Source organism: Pieris brassicae, chromosome Z (genome assembly GCF_905147105.1).
Source record: "Pieris brassicae chromosome Z, ilPieBrab1.1, whole genome shotgun sequence".
In the NCBI taxonomy this organism is placed as follows: domain Eukaryota; kingdom Metazoa; phylum Arthropoda; class Insecta; order Lepidoptera; family Pieridae; genus Pieris; species Pieris brassicae.
Window position 1 is genome coordinate 5,962,658 of NC_059680.1, and position 16,107 is coordinate 5,978,764.

General features: G+C 37.3%; 1 protein-coding gene across 1 annotated transcript; it reads left to right on the plus strand.

Moving 5' to 3' along the window:
- Window positions 1-232: 232 nt before the first annotated feature.
- LOC123718676 lies at window positions 233-2,863 on the plus strand. The gene is made up of 4 exons (XM_045675374.1): window positions 233-394; window positions 729-893; window positions 1,941-2,168; window positions 2,651-2,863. The coding sequence occupies exons 1-4, from the start codon at window positions 323-325 to the stop codon at window positions 2,816-2,818; spliced, it is 633 nt and encodes a 210-aa protein (XP_045531330.1). The 5' UTR covers window positions 233-322; the 3' UTR covers window positions 2,819-2,863.
- The last annotated feature ends 13,244 nt before the right edge of the window (window positions 2,864-16,107 follow it).

The window sequence follows — 16,107 nt, forward strand, 5'->3', positions numbered from 1 at the left end:
GAAACCGATCCCGACATTTTGTACGTACTTTCGATGTAAGTATGTATGTCCTTTTATTATTTGTTAGAAAAAAGCATTTATCTTCTATCATGGACTGATAGAATACGTGATGAGTGTAAATAGTAAACTTGTGTAAATAGATAAAAGAGCAGAGATATTTAGTATTTCCGCGTGACTCTGTCTATGGTTCATATCATTTCCATCCTCTTTTTACATTCTTCACATGATTGTCTATACAAAAACGTCTTGTCAGAGAAGTATCATGGCGTCATTACCTCGAAATTAATAGTTAAATAATATTTAAACCACTTAAATTCTAATCATGGGCAAATCTGGAGGGCCTACGACTCGTAAGCCGTATGAAGAGATTGGCGCTATCTTTAACGGAAATGAGGTAATGTATGAACTCGGCGTAACCCACAATCGAGTATAGGACCTACTTATAACCGACACACGACTGTGTCTGCTCCATGCCAATATTTTTGACGACTCTTTAAGAAAAGAAACTTCAAACAACAAATGTACGACTTGCACAAAGAAATGCTCTTTCTGTAAAGGATAATACATACACCTTCGCTTATGTTATCTAAAAGTTCCTAACAAATGTCTAGATACTATTTCAAAATTACAAATCGTAATTGGTACTTATTGTACGTTTTATCGAAGAGACTAACATACTGCCAAATTATCTTAATTTAATTAATAATAAACTGTTTTTTTTTATAAAGGTTAAAATTCGTGTTCCGAAAAGTACTTCAAAACCTCCGAAACTGACAGCGTCCCAGCTGAAGTTGCAAAACCAATGCACCTGTGAAGATAATGAGTCTGTCTGTTCTGAAACCTGTGGTCTTCCAGGTCAAGGAGGCGCTGGAGCTAACAGGCTTAATTTCCAGGTACTTTTTCATGCTGGGCCCTTGAGATTTTTGTAGTGGCCAGCCTTTTTGGAGGATGGAGGATTTTTTACCTTTATACCTTGCAGGTATTAGGTATATTGAATTCAATACACTGATAAAGATTGCACCAAACGGCTCTTATTTGTATATAATGTGTCTAATAATAATCAACGGCGGTACAACTTTTTAAATCTAGCCTTCGATAGATCTTTTTAAGTCTAAGTCTTTATTAAGTGTTTTTTTTTTATTTTTATATATTTCTTTTTCTCATATATTTTCCTTCACGGCATGTGTTGATGAAAAAAAATGTTGGTGCACGCTAGAGCTCCAACGCGCGAGCGCAGCGTTGAGAATCGCACGCTTAATCACTAGGCTTACACAGCATATATATTTATGTAAAACAAATTCCAATTTACGATGTAGTCTTTTTACAATCTCAGGAGTTTGTTCGTGGAAAACTTGGATACATGATATACGATGGTTCAACATTGCATCGTGTAATATGATCAATATAAATAAGTACTGCTGTATTATTACAGCAAAAATAAAATAGTAGCTTTAGATAATACACCTATATTTAAATAATGCTGACCTAAGTACAATTTTAATAATAAAATATTTTATAAATTTCAATATATAGTCATCAACTTATCCTTTTTCTTGGTAATGTTGATAAAAGCATTGAATATGTAATGTACATAATAGTTTATCAATATTCCAAGAGGCAAATTTTACATTTTTATTAAACATACCTTTTTTAAGAGATGTTCGTCGAATGGAATCATCTATTGTGGACTATACAGGAGCTGTGCATGGATATAAAATAAATTTCGATGTAACTGAATTATTACAAACTAGTAGTAGTAGTCGGAAAATAACATTGCCACAGAACAATGGGAAAGCGAATTATTGCAAGTAAAAAAGCTAGGAACACCTAGTTTCGACATATACATGTATGGTAGAAATATACGTGTTGCAGCGGAGGCGATATCGTTCTTCAATCCAATTGACTGCTTGCTTGGACTGATGTGTTTCACTTCATTACAGATACCTGATGATATATGTGAAGCAATGACCAAACGTACTGCCTTAAACTCTGAAGTAGTGTACAGTAAGGCTGAGGCTCATGACAATCTTTGTAACGTATGTAATGTCACGCCTCAAGATGCTCCAAAAGGCGTCCAGGCACAAAAAGTTCTCCACCCAGACAAGGATGTGTTTATCTTAAAAATTGGCAAGCAGACTGATGAACCGAACCGCACGGGAAATATTGAGGTAAAAAACGCTTACATAATATATAACTCCATGTATGTCAGTATTATAACACATAAATGTTGACAATTTTTTAATATGAAATCAATTTCGTTGAATTTTATTTTTTATAGTATTAGTTGACACTTCGTTTATATTTTTATATTTAAATCACAAAAGGTACCCCCCCACCTTAAATATAAAAATTCCTCATATCCTGTAAATGTTATTGAAGGTATTTACAAACTTATATCTCTCATCGTTGAAGCAGCGTTCGTAAGAAACGTTTTCATTGGACTGTCTTTTCTCCTTGTTAAATAAAAGACAAACGAGTTTTTGTTCTTTCTTACGACCTTATCAATATAATAAGTAAGCGATAAGCTAGCTTTCAAAATCCTTCAGTAATAGAAACCAACACTTCCAGGCATTAAATCTTCTAAACTTTACCTTTGAACAAACATGATCGAAGTTTTGTTTTAATAGTTTAATATAATTTGTATCAATAGGTTGAACTGGTTACACCACGCGCTCCCGCTAAAGCGAAGCCGGCTGCGCATTCATGTAAAGAGATTCAATGTGAGGACCAAGATATACCCTGCTGCGGTCCGTGCAGAACCTGCAAAGCTGTGGTGCCCAAGAAGCGGAAGGGCAGGCGTCCTAAATGTTGCTTTTAATTACAAAGATATACATGAAATATTTTTACGTTATTAAAATTATGAGTCCAAATTGGTTATTTATTAATTTTAACATCAATTCCGAAATACAAGAAGATATTTGTGATAGACTGATTGTAGGCTTCAAAGATGTATATTTATATTTCGGCTGTAAGCAGTAGTTTTGGTATTGTGCTATGAATAAGTTCTAAACGTTATGAATCATTTAAGAGTCGTTCATTTAGAGATTAACGGAAGCTGTTGACTCTTTTTGGATGGACCAGCCAATGTGGCTCTACGTATAAAGTTTATTCTTAAACAGCTTAAGCAGCTTTAAATTTCGTGGCACATACATTTTCGCGATGTATTTGAATCTCTATCTCTAAAGGAAGATCCACTAGATTCACCCACGTTTTGGTTATTTATGTTGAACCGATTCAAATATTTTTTAACGAACTCAATAAATCCGAAGGTTATTAATTCGATACCTTACTTTCTGGAGTGAGTTCAAATATAATTCCGCAGTCCGTAGCCATATTTGTGTGGTCGAGGAGTCAAATTAATCGTACTTGCTTCGACTAGACAGGATTTTGTAATCGGCTCCATAGTTTTCGAAATAATAAGTGAAATGCCTTATAAAAGTCACCCACCGCCGCGTTTCGTATATGTCCCTGCCAACTACCTTAATTAGCCGTTCAATTAACAGCCTAGCCTTTTAACTAAACGGCGCCGTTTACCTAACGGCCTGAAAGATATTCAGCCGTAGCGTTTGTTGCAACATTTAATAATCTGGCTGGCTAATGCTTAGGCCATTCTTACGATAGTCATTATTTGGCAGAAATAAAAAAGATGAAACTTTGATTTTTGTCATATGACATAAAAAAAATATTTCTTTTAAAATTAAATTGCTTAAGCCAAATTCACATTGTTATTGTCACTACACTCTTTCATTGAACAAGTACAACAAGTTGTTTTTCATGAAACTGAAAACACCATCTAAGTGGTCGTTTGCCAATGCCATATAGACAGTTTAAAGACTTTCGTTTCGAGTTTGATAGTGGCAGAAAGTGTAATTAAATTTAAATTAACAGGCTAAGCAAGTGATGAAATGTCATTGATCCAAGTCATTTGCCTCGCTGTTTGATCAACTGGCTGTACATCTTTCATGCCGATAGTTAAACGGCGCCGTTTAGTTAAAAGGCTAGGCTGTTAATTGAACGGCTACTTATGCTAGTTGGTTGCGACATAAAGCTGAATGAAAAGGTTTTGGATTGAGCAGTGGAATTTATATAATAAGTACACTATATATAGTTTAGCGATATGGTGGAATGTCTCACGAAAAATTTTAAACTTCTAAAGTTCATCTCTATATTGCTATCTCCAAAAATGCTATATTAAACTATAACACCTATATCAAAGTTGTCAAAGTTCATTTTAGATCAAATAATATAGCGAAAGAAATGGGTGTTTTTTTTTTGTTGTTTTAAATAATAGATTTAGGTATATTAAATTAGTATTGAATATTATGAAATATCGCGCCTTCGTTATCAAAATAAGTCTATTAATATTAAAATAACCGGTTCCTTATTACACATTCGTAAATTTGCTTACTTATTGATTTGTTATTATAACTGCAGAAATATACCAAAATTATTTTATTAAGATCGAAAAATAATTAAACCACACTTTTGACAAAAGTTTCATGAAAATACCTTTTTATGTACGAGATGAAAACGTCACAATGGAGCACACTGACGTCTTCCCCCACACCCCTTGTATTGGGAAACATTTTGGAAAGACCTTCATTGGCGTATTTAATTCTCTTGACTAATGAAGAGAAATAAGAAATGTTAGTAATTCTATTGAGTGCAATTCTATTTTATATTAGGCGACATTTCTTGCTTGCGAAGGAATTTAACTATTACAGGTGTTACTATTATTATATTGCTGTAGAATGTGTAAATACAATGCCGTAGTCCTTCACCTTCCTTTTTTCTGAAATCGCCTAAAATCTCGCTTTTTTGACAATACTTTATATATAATCGCTGTTACGGACATCTGCTTTATGCAAGAACTAGTTTTAGGCGAATCGCCGTTTGTGCCTTACATACTAACTAAACGTTTTTGCATGCATATTGTACAATAGCCTCGGTAGAATGCGAAAACGATCCCGTAAGTCTTCTTATACGGTATAGCAGGGTAGGTATGTGTCGAGCCTGTTATGCTGTTATGAGTGGCAGAGAGGATGTCTGTAAGTGGCTTCTTACATTTCTGCGTATTCTAAGTTAAGTTGAATAAGCAAGTTGCATTTTCTCTTTGGTTATAAAAAATATGGTATGCCTGGAAGTCGCTTTTTAGGAATATGCCGAATTATGTAACTAAGAATAAATAAATTCGAATGAAAATTATTTTGCTCAATAAATGTTTATTCAATAAAAAAACAAACTATCAAATGACTAAATTAAATATTTAGACGTATTATTTTGAGGCTTCGTTTGAATTTATAGCGGAATAATTACATGTTGTTTTCGTGTTAGTAGAAATTAATGTTACTGACATACGGTTCACTGGTTACATACAGGACTTAACAAACAGGAATAATTAATAGTTGGTGGAATAAAATATTTATGTATAGAGTGCGAGATGTGGGTATAGCCAAGAGTTATAGTTAGCTAAAAATGTATAATATTTCTGTACATGTACTGTGCGAACGTGGATGGTGAAATCGGAATGGGTAGTTGATACCTGAACCAAATCCAAGAGGTACTAGAGAAGGGACACGTTAAAAGTAACCATAACTGACGAGCATGCATAGTAAATGTCATGAAAGTAGAGAAAAGAGATGGGCACGCGAGTACGTAGCAAGTGGAGACATATGATCTCTGCCTACACCTTTAGGTAGGGAAACCGCACACCACCACCACATGTAGGAAAAAGTGTCATAATATTTTTTCACATTTATTTAATATTTAGCAGGGCTAATAATTGGTGACCCGCGAACAGGCAACAGCCGACTGTGGAAAAACTTGATCATAGAATATTAGGTTGCAACATGCAGCCTTTAGGGACAGCTACGAAAAATTATGTATGCTCGATGTATATTTTTTTTTGAAATCTGAACTTATTAGATACTAAGAATTATTCCTAAAAGTCTTGGGAACTGAAATTTGTGGTCTTAGGCGAGGTTTTATCCACATTTAACCGAACATTTTTAAATTAATGACAAATAATATACACTGGCACCATCACATTTGGACATATTTACCAGTATTGGTCACCTCTTATTATATGTACCTGGACACTAGTTCAATAACTAAGTGTACTAGCGTTCAGACCCAGCTTCGAACGGCTCGATTTTTATTTTATAATATGCAATATACATAGTATCGTTGACGTGTTTGTAAATATTGATGTCTTCAAAAAACCTTAGATATTTTTTTCACAACTTGTGTTCCATTTCCACCTTTCATATGCTATTGAAATTTTCTAAAGCCTATGTTCATCAGGAATAATCTAAGATTATAATGCTGATTTTTTTTTTCAAATCGGTCCAGTATTTTTGGTGCCTATTCAATACAAACGAACAAATCTTTTCTCTATAATATTGATGTAGAAAATTTATTTTATGAGTTATGTAAAGTGCCATCTATGAATTGTGTATCAAAGTCGGCTCTTTTAAATTGCCTTATTGAGAAGTAAGACTTTAACATATTCTTAGTTATACCACAAGGGGGCGCTCACACCAATTATGTGTTACAAATTCCGGAGCTATAAGAAATTTAAAGTTAAAAGTACATCAATTTACCAACAGAGCGGAGGTGAATCGAAACTTCTATAATAATTAATTACTAGTTTCGTTTTTTAATAGTTAATAACAGGCATATACAGCCATTTCTTAGTACATATAAAAATATAAAATAAACTTATTTATTTTATATAATTCTGAGTTAAATGTTTGAAGTGATTATATATTTTTTGTTTTAAAGGCACTAGAGACTCGTATATACTGGTGGTACTGGTAATAAACTTAAGTTAAGTTATTACTTATTTAACCAAGGGGTCAATTTATTATGTTGGAGCGCATACAGAATAAATTTGCACGACATCTCTATAACAGACTGTATGGCGCTTATCCCTACTATCCATTAATGTACCCAACATTATTTGTCTTAGGGATGGTGGGGTACAATTAATTGGAAACCAGACGGGACTTACAGTTGGCCTACTACATAATGAAAGACTTGAGAGGTGTCGTGTGCAACCCAAGTGTGCTCCAAGAACTGGGTTCCTTGGTACCTATGGGATATGAGCGACGGCGAAGGCATATGTTATTGTTGGGCAAGAACCAGTCTGTTGCACAGATCCCCCCAGGACGTTGCGACTGCTGAATGCTGTCTCCGGCACTATCGATTTATTTATCTGTTCCCAGAGTGAATTCACATTAGCGATATTGTGTAAATTATGTGTTTATTATTATATACGTATTTTATTATATTTTAATTATTTAATGTTTCTCTACATTATCGCATTGGCATAGGCTAAAAGGATAATGTATGTATTTCTGTAATAAATAAAAAAAATATAAAATCATATCAACGGGATGACGGCGTTTTTAGGCATATGGCGGTTAAGAGTCTCGATTTAGAGTCGATAAGTGTATAAAGCAAGTAAAAACTTCAACATAGCCTTGATTGTACAATAAATAACACATGTAAACTAATAAGGTATTAAGCAAAATAACATTAATTAATACATTATTTATAAAACGGTTTTATCGATTAGGCGGGGGCCTGGACTCCCGCGCATTATCGTGAAACCCGGCCTCACCGTCAATATCTTAGTGAAAACAATAATGAAATACATATCGTAGTCGTGATAAGCAGTAATAAATAAATCCTGCGGTTGCCTTAATATTGTCAGATAATCATTATTTACACAATGATTATAGTAAGCACAATAAGTGGCGTTTTAGCCAATTTAGGATGATACAGTAATATTACAGCTAAAAGCCAATGTTAACGTCATGACGATAGTAAGCAATGACATGCATTAAATTTGGCAACAGGTTTTATTATAGCTGGAAAAGATTCTTCAAGACGCTTCATTTTTTTATCGTTACCAAGAACTTTAATCAAGATATTTAATTATCAAGAATTTTTGCTCATACAGTCTTCCATTCTTTTTTTTTAAGATGTTCATACGATTAGGTGTTTCTGCGATTTGTGTTTAACTAATATTTCTAATGTAAGTAATGAAAAGAGTATTTAAGTGTTAGTGATTTGAGTAGGTATTCGATTCGTTCGTACTTGGGTTCTGGTCCTTCGTTTTGTTGTACTGTTCATATTGGGGAGATGAGTTGCCATAAGGCAAAATGAATGGCGCAGTTTGTTTTGAAGTTAAATAGGAAAAAAACGCCCATATTATCAAATTTTGTTTTTGTTCCCCTAGACCCAATTTTAAGGTAAAATACCGCTCTTTTAAGTTCAAACAAATATCTAAGGTTTATTAATCTATAATATAACACTTTTTTCTTAGTCAGTCACCATGCCGATTTAGAAATGTAGAAGTAGGATCATCTTTCGTTAAATACATGTTGTTTTTAATAAAAAGCCGTATATCCCTTATTTTATTCCCTTTATTATATTCTTTAAGAAGTGTCTGGTAATGTGTTTATACACAATGTGTGTTTGGCAACGGTACCTGTGTTTAATGAAAGGTCCTCAATTAGGTCTCGTTATTATTATAATGATTTAAAATGAATGACGTCAAATGACATATTTGAAATTTAAATGTGGATTGATTAAAAATGGGTATCAATGCAATTGCGTCGCAAAATTCATAATATTATGAAATCTTATCAATAGCCACAGTTTTCACAACTGGATAAAACTATTTAAATTATTGTGAGCATCACAAATAAAGTAGCAATTCTATTTAGTCCAGCATACGTTTGATTCGTAAGAAAATAATTACTTCCAGTTGGACACAGAAAGTGGCCTACTCGCTTTACAAAATGTTGAATGAAACAGTCACAGAAATATGTCTGCTTCATGCGCTTTATGTCGTTACAGGTTTTCAAGCATTGATTCTATTTGACAGCTATGCTGAATACAACAATTTTAATACCTATTAATCTATAAACATAAAATTTCCGAATATATTTGTTAATTAGTGTATATTCAGTAGTTCTGACTCGATAAGTATTTATTCACCCCTAGTGAGAAGAGTGATTTTCATCCTCTTCAATTACTAAAGAAATTTTTTACATTATAAAAACGAATGGTACTATATCGTTTGGAATTTGATACCCTCAAGGCGTGCTTATGTAACGCTCTCAAGGCCGCTTCACACGGCGGCTCTTCTCTATTGAGACATCACCTAAGGTATTCTAGTCCTGGTGTTGAGACTCAAGCACACCAGGCCAGATGACACGACGGTAGTATGCAGGCGAGGACCGACTGCTTTGTCCTATGAACATAATAATTTAAACCATAAAAGTTATGCTGAAGATGCCGGCCATGTTCGTGCATTGTTATTTAGTTATTTTACAAGCGTTGGACACCAACCACACGGTTATAAAATAAATACATATAGTAAAAATATTTAAGCAAATCATCACCATCATATCTTTAGAGAAAATTCGGCCAATTTATCGCAAATCACAATGAAACCCGTGCAAATTTGTGAAGAAAAGTCTGACGCAACATTTTACATCGCATCATCATTGAAATCCGCCAGTCGCTATATCGGAGCGTACATACACTATAGTCTATTTATTATCAAAAACCTGTTTCACCGGTAAAATAATTTCAGATGTCTATTTAATTATGCCTTAGTATAATTACAATATTACCATTGTTTATATACATTAATTTGTTATCCTACTTAAATATATGGGTGGAACTATTAAGCAATCTCTTCTAGACGTTCTTTCATTTTACAAGCATTTATTGTTTGAAAACGTAGCTACACGTAAGAATTATTTTTAGTAATTAAACGTTTTTAAATAACACTCAACTTTCGTGGAGAAGAACTAGCATGTTCAAGGCCTAACAATGATCTTATATGTCAGGTATACGTATAGATTTTTCAGGTCCTAGCTACTTTAAAATCTATGCCTATCGAAAACTGATTAACGGAAATAGGTTTCTAGGACAGTTAATAAAGACAAGAGACGGCTAAATTATCCACGATGAGTGCGCTTGATATGGGAAATTAATAGTCCGTGGATTAACTACAGGTTAATTAAAACTTTAATAATGTACTATTTGACATGAATACTAAAACACTGATAGTTTTTATGAAGGTTAGTCAGATTGTATAAACTTATGCCAACATGACAAAATGCGATTTGACTTGCAGTACTTATTATTATTACAAATATCATTCAGTAACACTACCGAAAAGGAAGAAATAGAATGCCGAGTGAACATTGGATGGAAAAGATACTGGAGTCTAAAGGAAATTCTAAAAGGCACCTTCCCCCTACATCTCAAGAAGATGGTAATGGATACATGTATCCTACCGATTCTAAACTACGGCTGCCAAACATACTACACAAAAATAAAAACAAAAATAGCTAACTGTCAGAAATGTATGGAAAGAAGCATAGTGAATGCAAGAATACAAAAAATAAGAACTAAAGATATAAGAGCCAAAACCAACTTATTAGACGTACATCATCATACTCGTACACAAAGTGGCGATGGGCAGGACACCTAGTGAGATACAAGGAACATGGTAAGGCGAGGAAAAGAAAAAGACGCCACCCGAGGAACAGATGGATCGACGGAATAATTCAAGTAGCCGGTAAAAACTGCAGCAGAAAAGCAAAAAATAGACAAGCATGGAGTGAACTAGAGTAGGCCTTTACCCTACGTGGGGTTCCAATAACTTTTTTTTTTTTTTTTTTTATAAAATAGGGGGCAAACGGGCAGGAGGCTCACCTGATGTTAAGTGATACCGCCGCCCATGGACACTCTCAATGCCAGAGGGCTCGCGAGTGCGTTGCCGGCCTTTTAAGAATTTGTACGCTCTTTTCTTGAAGGACCCTAAGTCGAATTGGTTCGGAAATACTTCAGTGGGCAGCTGGTTCCACATAGCGGTGGTGCGCGGCAAAAATTGCCTTGAGAAACGCTCAGTCGTGGAACGTCGGACGTCGAGGTGATACGGGTGGAATTTTGTATTTTGCCTCGACGTCCGATGCTGAAACTCAGCTGCAGGTATTAATCCGAACAACTCCTCTGAACACTCTCCATGGTAAATGCGGTAGAAGATGCAGAGTGACCCCACATCTCTACGCAACGCCAAAGGATCGAGCCGCTCGGAGAGGGATTGGTCATCGACGATTCGAACCGCTCTTCGTTGGATACGGTCAAGTGGAAGGAGCTGGTACTGGGGAGCCCCCGCCCAGAGGTGAGAACAGTATTCCATGTGGGGCCGTATTTGCGCTTTATAGAGTTGCAAGCGGTGGCCCGGAGTGAAGTACCGTCTCGCCTTGCTGAGCACACCAAGCTTTTTGGAGGCTAATTTAGCCTTTCCCTCCAAATGACCGCGAAACTGAACGTCGTTCGATATGTCAACGCCAAGTATTCCGATGCTGGCTGTGGCTTCAAGAAGAGTGTTTTCGAAAAGAGGAGTAGCGACAAAGGGTATTTTTTTCGCGGAAAACGCGCAAACTTGTGTCTTCTTGGGGTTAAATTGGACTAGGTTTAGTCTACCCCAGTCCGAGACTCCACGTAAAAGAGTTTCGACTTCAGACACAAGTTTGTTCCGGTACTCATCGACAACTGCCCGAGAAATACCTGCCCGGCCAGTGTAAAGAGTATCCCCAGTGCTGTCGTCCGCATAGCAATGAATGTTGCTAAGTTGCAACATGTCATTGATATGCAGAAGAAACAGGGTCGGGGACAGAACACAGCCTTGTGGGACCCCAGCATTCACGGGTTTAAGGTCGGAACATGCTCCGTCGACGACGACCTTGATGCTCCGATCGGCTAGAAAGCTGGAGATCCAGTCGCATAATTTCTCAGGAAGCCCGTAGGCTGGTAGCTTCGAGAGCAGTGCTTTGTGCCACACCCGATCGAAGGCTTTCGCTATGTCCAAACTAACCGCTAGTGCCTCCCCCTTGGACTCAATTGCCTCTGCCCATCTATGAGTAAGGTATACTAGAAGGTCACCAGCTGAACGACCACGACGAAAGCCGTACTGATAGTCGCTAATCAGCTGGTGGCCCTCTAGATAACTCAAGAGCTGGCCATTAATAATGGATTCCATTATTTTGGAGAACAAGGAGGTTATTGCGATTGGGCGATAGTTGGATGGATCAGTGCGATCGCCTTTTTTAGGGATCGGATGTATCGAAGCGGTCTTCCAGCACTTCGGGACAGTGCCGAGCGAGTACAGGTACCGGAAAAGGCGCGTCAGGACCGGAGCCAACTCAGGAGCACATGTACGCAGCACAATTGGAGGGATACCATCCGGCCCGCTCGACTTATGAATGTCCAAGGAAGATAGTGCTCTGCGAACAGCACGTTGCTGGAATGTGATTTCCGGCATTGAGTTATCACACCGCGAAATCGCCGGTGGTGATCTCCCCCGGTCATCCAAAGTCGAGTTGGACGCAAAGAGACAGCCCAAGAGGTCGGCCTTCTCCTTCGCAGTGTGGGCGAGCGAGTCATCCTCTCTGTGCAGCGGTGGTATCGATGGCTGACAAAAATTCCCTTGTACAGCTTTGGCGAGAGACCAGAAGGCTCGGGTCCCAGAAGGGAGTTGGGCCAATCTCTCGCCAAATCTGGCGATGTGCTCTGACTTTGCCTTAGCGATTTCCCGTTTGAAGGACCTGGAGGCTGAGTTATATGCTTTTTTATGTTCGCTGGTATTGGCATCACGAGATATCGCCGCTTCCGCCCATGCATTAAAGCATTCTCGCTTTCGACGCGATGCCGCCTTGCAAGAACGCTTAAACCAGGGCTGTGACCTGCCACCGATCGGCACCGCAGAGAATGGAATAAAAAGTTCCATGCCCTGCAGAACCACTTCGGCGACAGAGGCAGCGACGGAATCTGGAGCTTCCGACGAAAAGCACATAGGCCCCCAAGGGTAGGACGCAAAGAAAGACCGCATCCCATCCCAATCTGCTGACCGATAGTGCCAAATACGACGACAACCCGAAAAACGGGGCCGAGGAGGGCGCGTAGTAGGCACAGTACTCCGGACCACACAATGATCCGATGAACCCAATGGCGGGTCAACAGAGACTTGATAGGTCTCCGGATGTGAGGTCAGCAGAAGGTCCAACAAAGAGGGTTTATGACCATCCACATCTGGTATTCGCGTAATCGCAGGGACCATTTGTGACAGGTCGTAAGCTAAAGCAAAGTCGTGAAAGGATCTTCCCGCGTGATCGGTGGTTTCCGAACCGAGCCAATCGGCATGGTGAGCGTTAAAATCGCCAAGTATCACGATTTCAGCGGTAGGAACCCCTTCGAGCAGGGAATCTGTAGCCATTTGGATGTGCTCAATGAGTCGCTCAGTTTCGGTATTTCCGCTATGGGACCTATACAGGCATGCGTAGAATCGCGGATGGTCATCGCAGTCTACGCGCAGCCAGAGGCTAGATAGGTCCCTTCCTTCAAGCGACCCGAGGCGACGAGAACAGATATCCTCTCTGACGTACACGCAAACTCCCGCCCGCGGCACAAATGAATGTTCCAATTTGTACCCCGGGTAGGAGAGGTAGGAAGTATCAGCCGGGAAGGATATCTGAGTCTCAGTAAGGAAGAATAAGGCCGGCTTCGCAGTTTCGAGGTGAAAGTGAACCGCGTTAAGATTAGAGTTGAGCCCCCTAACATTGGTAAAGTCCACTGAGAGCGTGGAAGGGGATGCCTTCGGTAAATTCTTCCGTTTGCCCCGAGATCGAAACTTATAGTTTTTTGAGCAGTTTTTGCCCACCCCAGAATACGAAGGGCAGCCTGTGCATCCACCACCGAATACTGATTGTTCCGATGATGGACGCTCAGAGGGGGATTCTCCACAGCGGAAACGTGTGGTACCCCCCTGGGGTAATCTCTGTTTAAACTGCATCTTCATATTCTGGGGGAGGGGGGAATTGATGGGCTCCGGGAGTCTCACTCACCGCACGAAACGCGAGTACAATAAGATGAACCTATTGCATCACTTCACGCCGGTTTTCTGTGAGACAGTGGTACTGCCCCGGTCGTGCCTGCCCGATTGGCTGAAGCCCGAAAGCAACAGCATGGCACTCCCACTAGGAAAAATTTAAAAAATTTAGTTTTAGATGAATACTTATTAGATAAAAATGTTATTTATTGTTGGAAATAAATAGGTTTTATTATTATTATTACTTATAAGTAAACTATTCAGCGTCGTTGAAGGGAATACGTAGTTTTTGTCGGTACATAAAGTAGTGCAAAGAAACATTACATTGTATGGAAGATTTAGGAGGTTTGACGTTTATCGTGACGTTTTGGGTGACATGGAGTTTACATTGACCCCGGGCTACGAGTGGTCACAGATATTTATAATGAGTAAGTACCAGAGATTAGAGAATTGTGTTTTGGTAAAAAATCATGCTACGTGACCTTCGTGTAGTAGTAGTAGACAGTTATGTACATGATAATATTGACCATGACTTAGTTCTTATTAATACTCAAATATATAAATAATATACATTAGAATACTTCATTAATATTACGCTTAAAGTTAAATAAACAAAACAGGCTTTTTACTATCGTATCTACATAATCTATTAATTAATATGATAGGATTCCTAATCGTTATGTTTATAAAAATACTTATCATAAAAAATAAATAAAAAATGTATATCAATCCGCTTACATTTAGTAGCTTCGTAGGTCACGTTGCAGGATATACATTATACAGTATTTACAATATTCTTAACCATAGTAATAAAAATATATTTATAAATAGAAAATTTAAGCTATTTTAAAAAGTTTGGTCCCTGGGGAAAGCTGTCAAATTTGCACTTGACAACTTATTCGTTGATGGAAAGGATACTATACTTTCCTGCTTTGAGGGAGAAAAGCACCAGTTGCAGTTTGTAATAATTACAAAATATATTCGAAAATGATTCGTCACTGTGACTAGGTAAATCAGAAAGTAAAGAGACTATCTATTTTTATATGCCCTAGTAAATACTGTGCCAACTGACACAAAGGTAAAATATATATTATTTTTATTATATTTTTGAGTGTGTAATTAATATTCACATAGTGTAAAATTATAACGCATTACTGCCTGCGAGCCAACTCACTATGAATATTTAATTATATTTTGGTTCAATATATTGATAATTTCATTAGTTAAGCTTCAAGCTTTATCTGCGAGTGTGATTTATATTTTGTACACTGAACTATGTGATGCTTTGTTCGCATGGGGATATGTCTGTATTGCATATATGTTACTCTAGAATAATGTTTCGTCACCAGCAAAAGAATTCTCAGAATCGGTTACTTCAAAGATAATTTCTACACCTAAGATGCAGATAAGATAAATCTATACTGAATCTCCGAGATATCTTGATTACAGCCTAAGTTTAAGATGTCGAGTCGCTAGAAAGCAATAAGATTTATTTTTAGAACGTTTTATGAATTCTGAAACGTAATGCAATGACACATTTATGTACAACAATTCAAATATACAATTGTGTTAGTACAGCTTAAAAATCTAACTCATTTACAAAAATACTAACAGTGTAATTATAAATGCTTCAACTTTTAAACAAATTCCCAATTCAAGGGCGACAGTGAGGCAGAGGATGGAAAAACTTCAATGTGATATTGACTGTACAATACATAAAACTAGTAACAGTAATAAAAAGATAAAGATAAAGAAGAACAGTAATAAAATTAAAAATAAAAAGTAATTTTTGTTAAAGAAATTGTACCGCAGCTTTAATATCAAAGATAATTTGCCGTACAAACATTCGTTTAAATTTTGTTGGTAAATACTCCCTATATAAATAAGTCCTGCTCAATTATATATTTCATGCAATGTTATTTTATTAGAAATTCAGCGTCAGTATGACGCCTAGTTTTTGTATTTAGCGCCTGCGCAGTACGCTATATCCCCAAAAGTTCCACGTGGCGTTTTGCAATGCCTAGGGATGGTTTACGGGATATCGCGCCTGGCAACTTTTAACGTGCCACAGACCCGCATTGCTCCCGGGCGCGGTCGAGTTGAGAATCTCAGCCATTCAACCCAGACATTTTATGACGCAAGAATTGGTCCGTCTTACTCAAAGACTGTTGGTGTTACTCGAGTGTTTC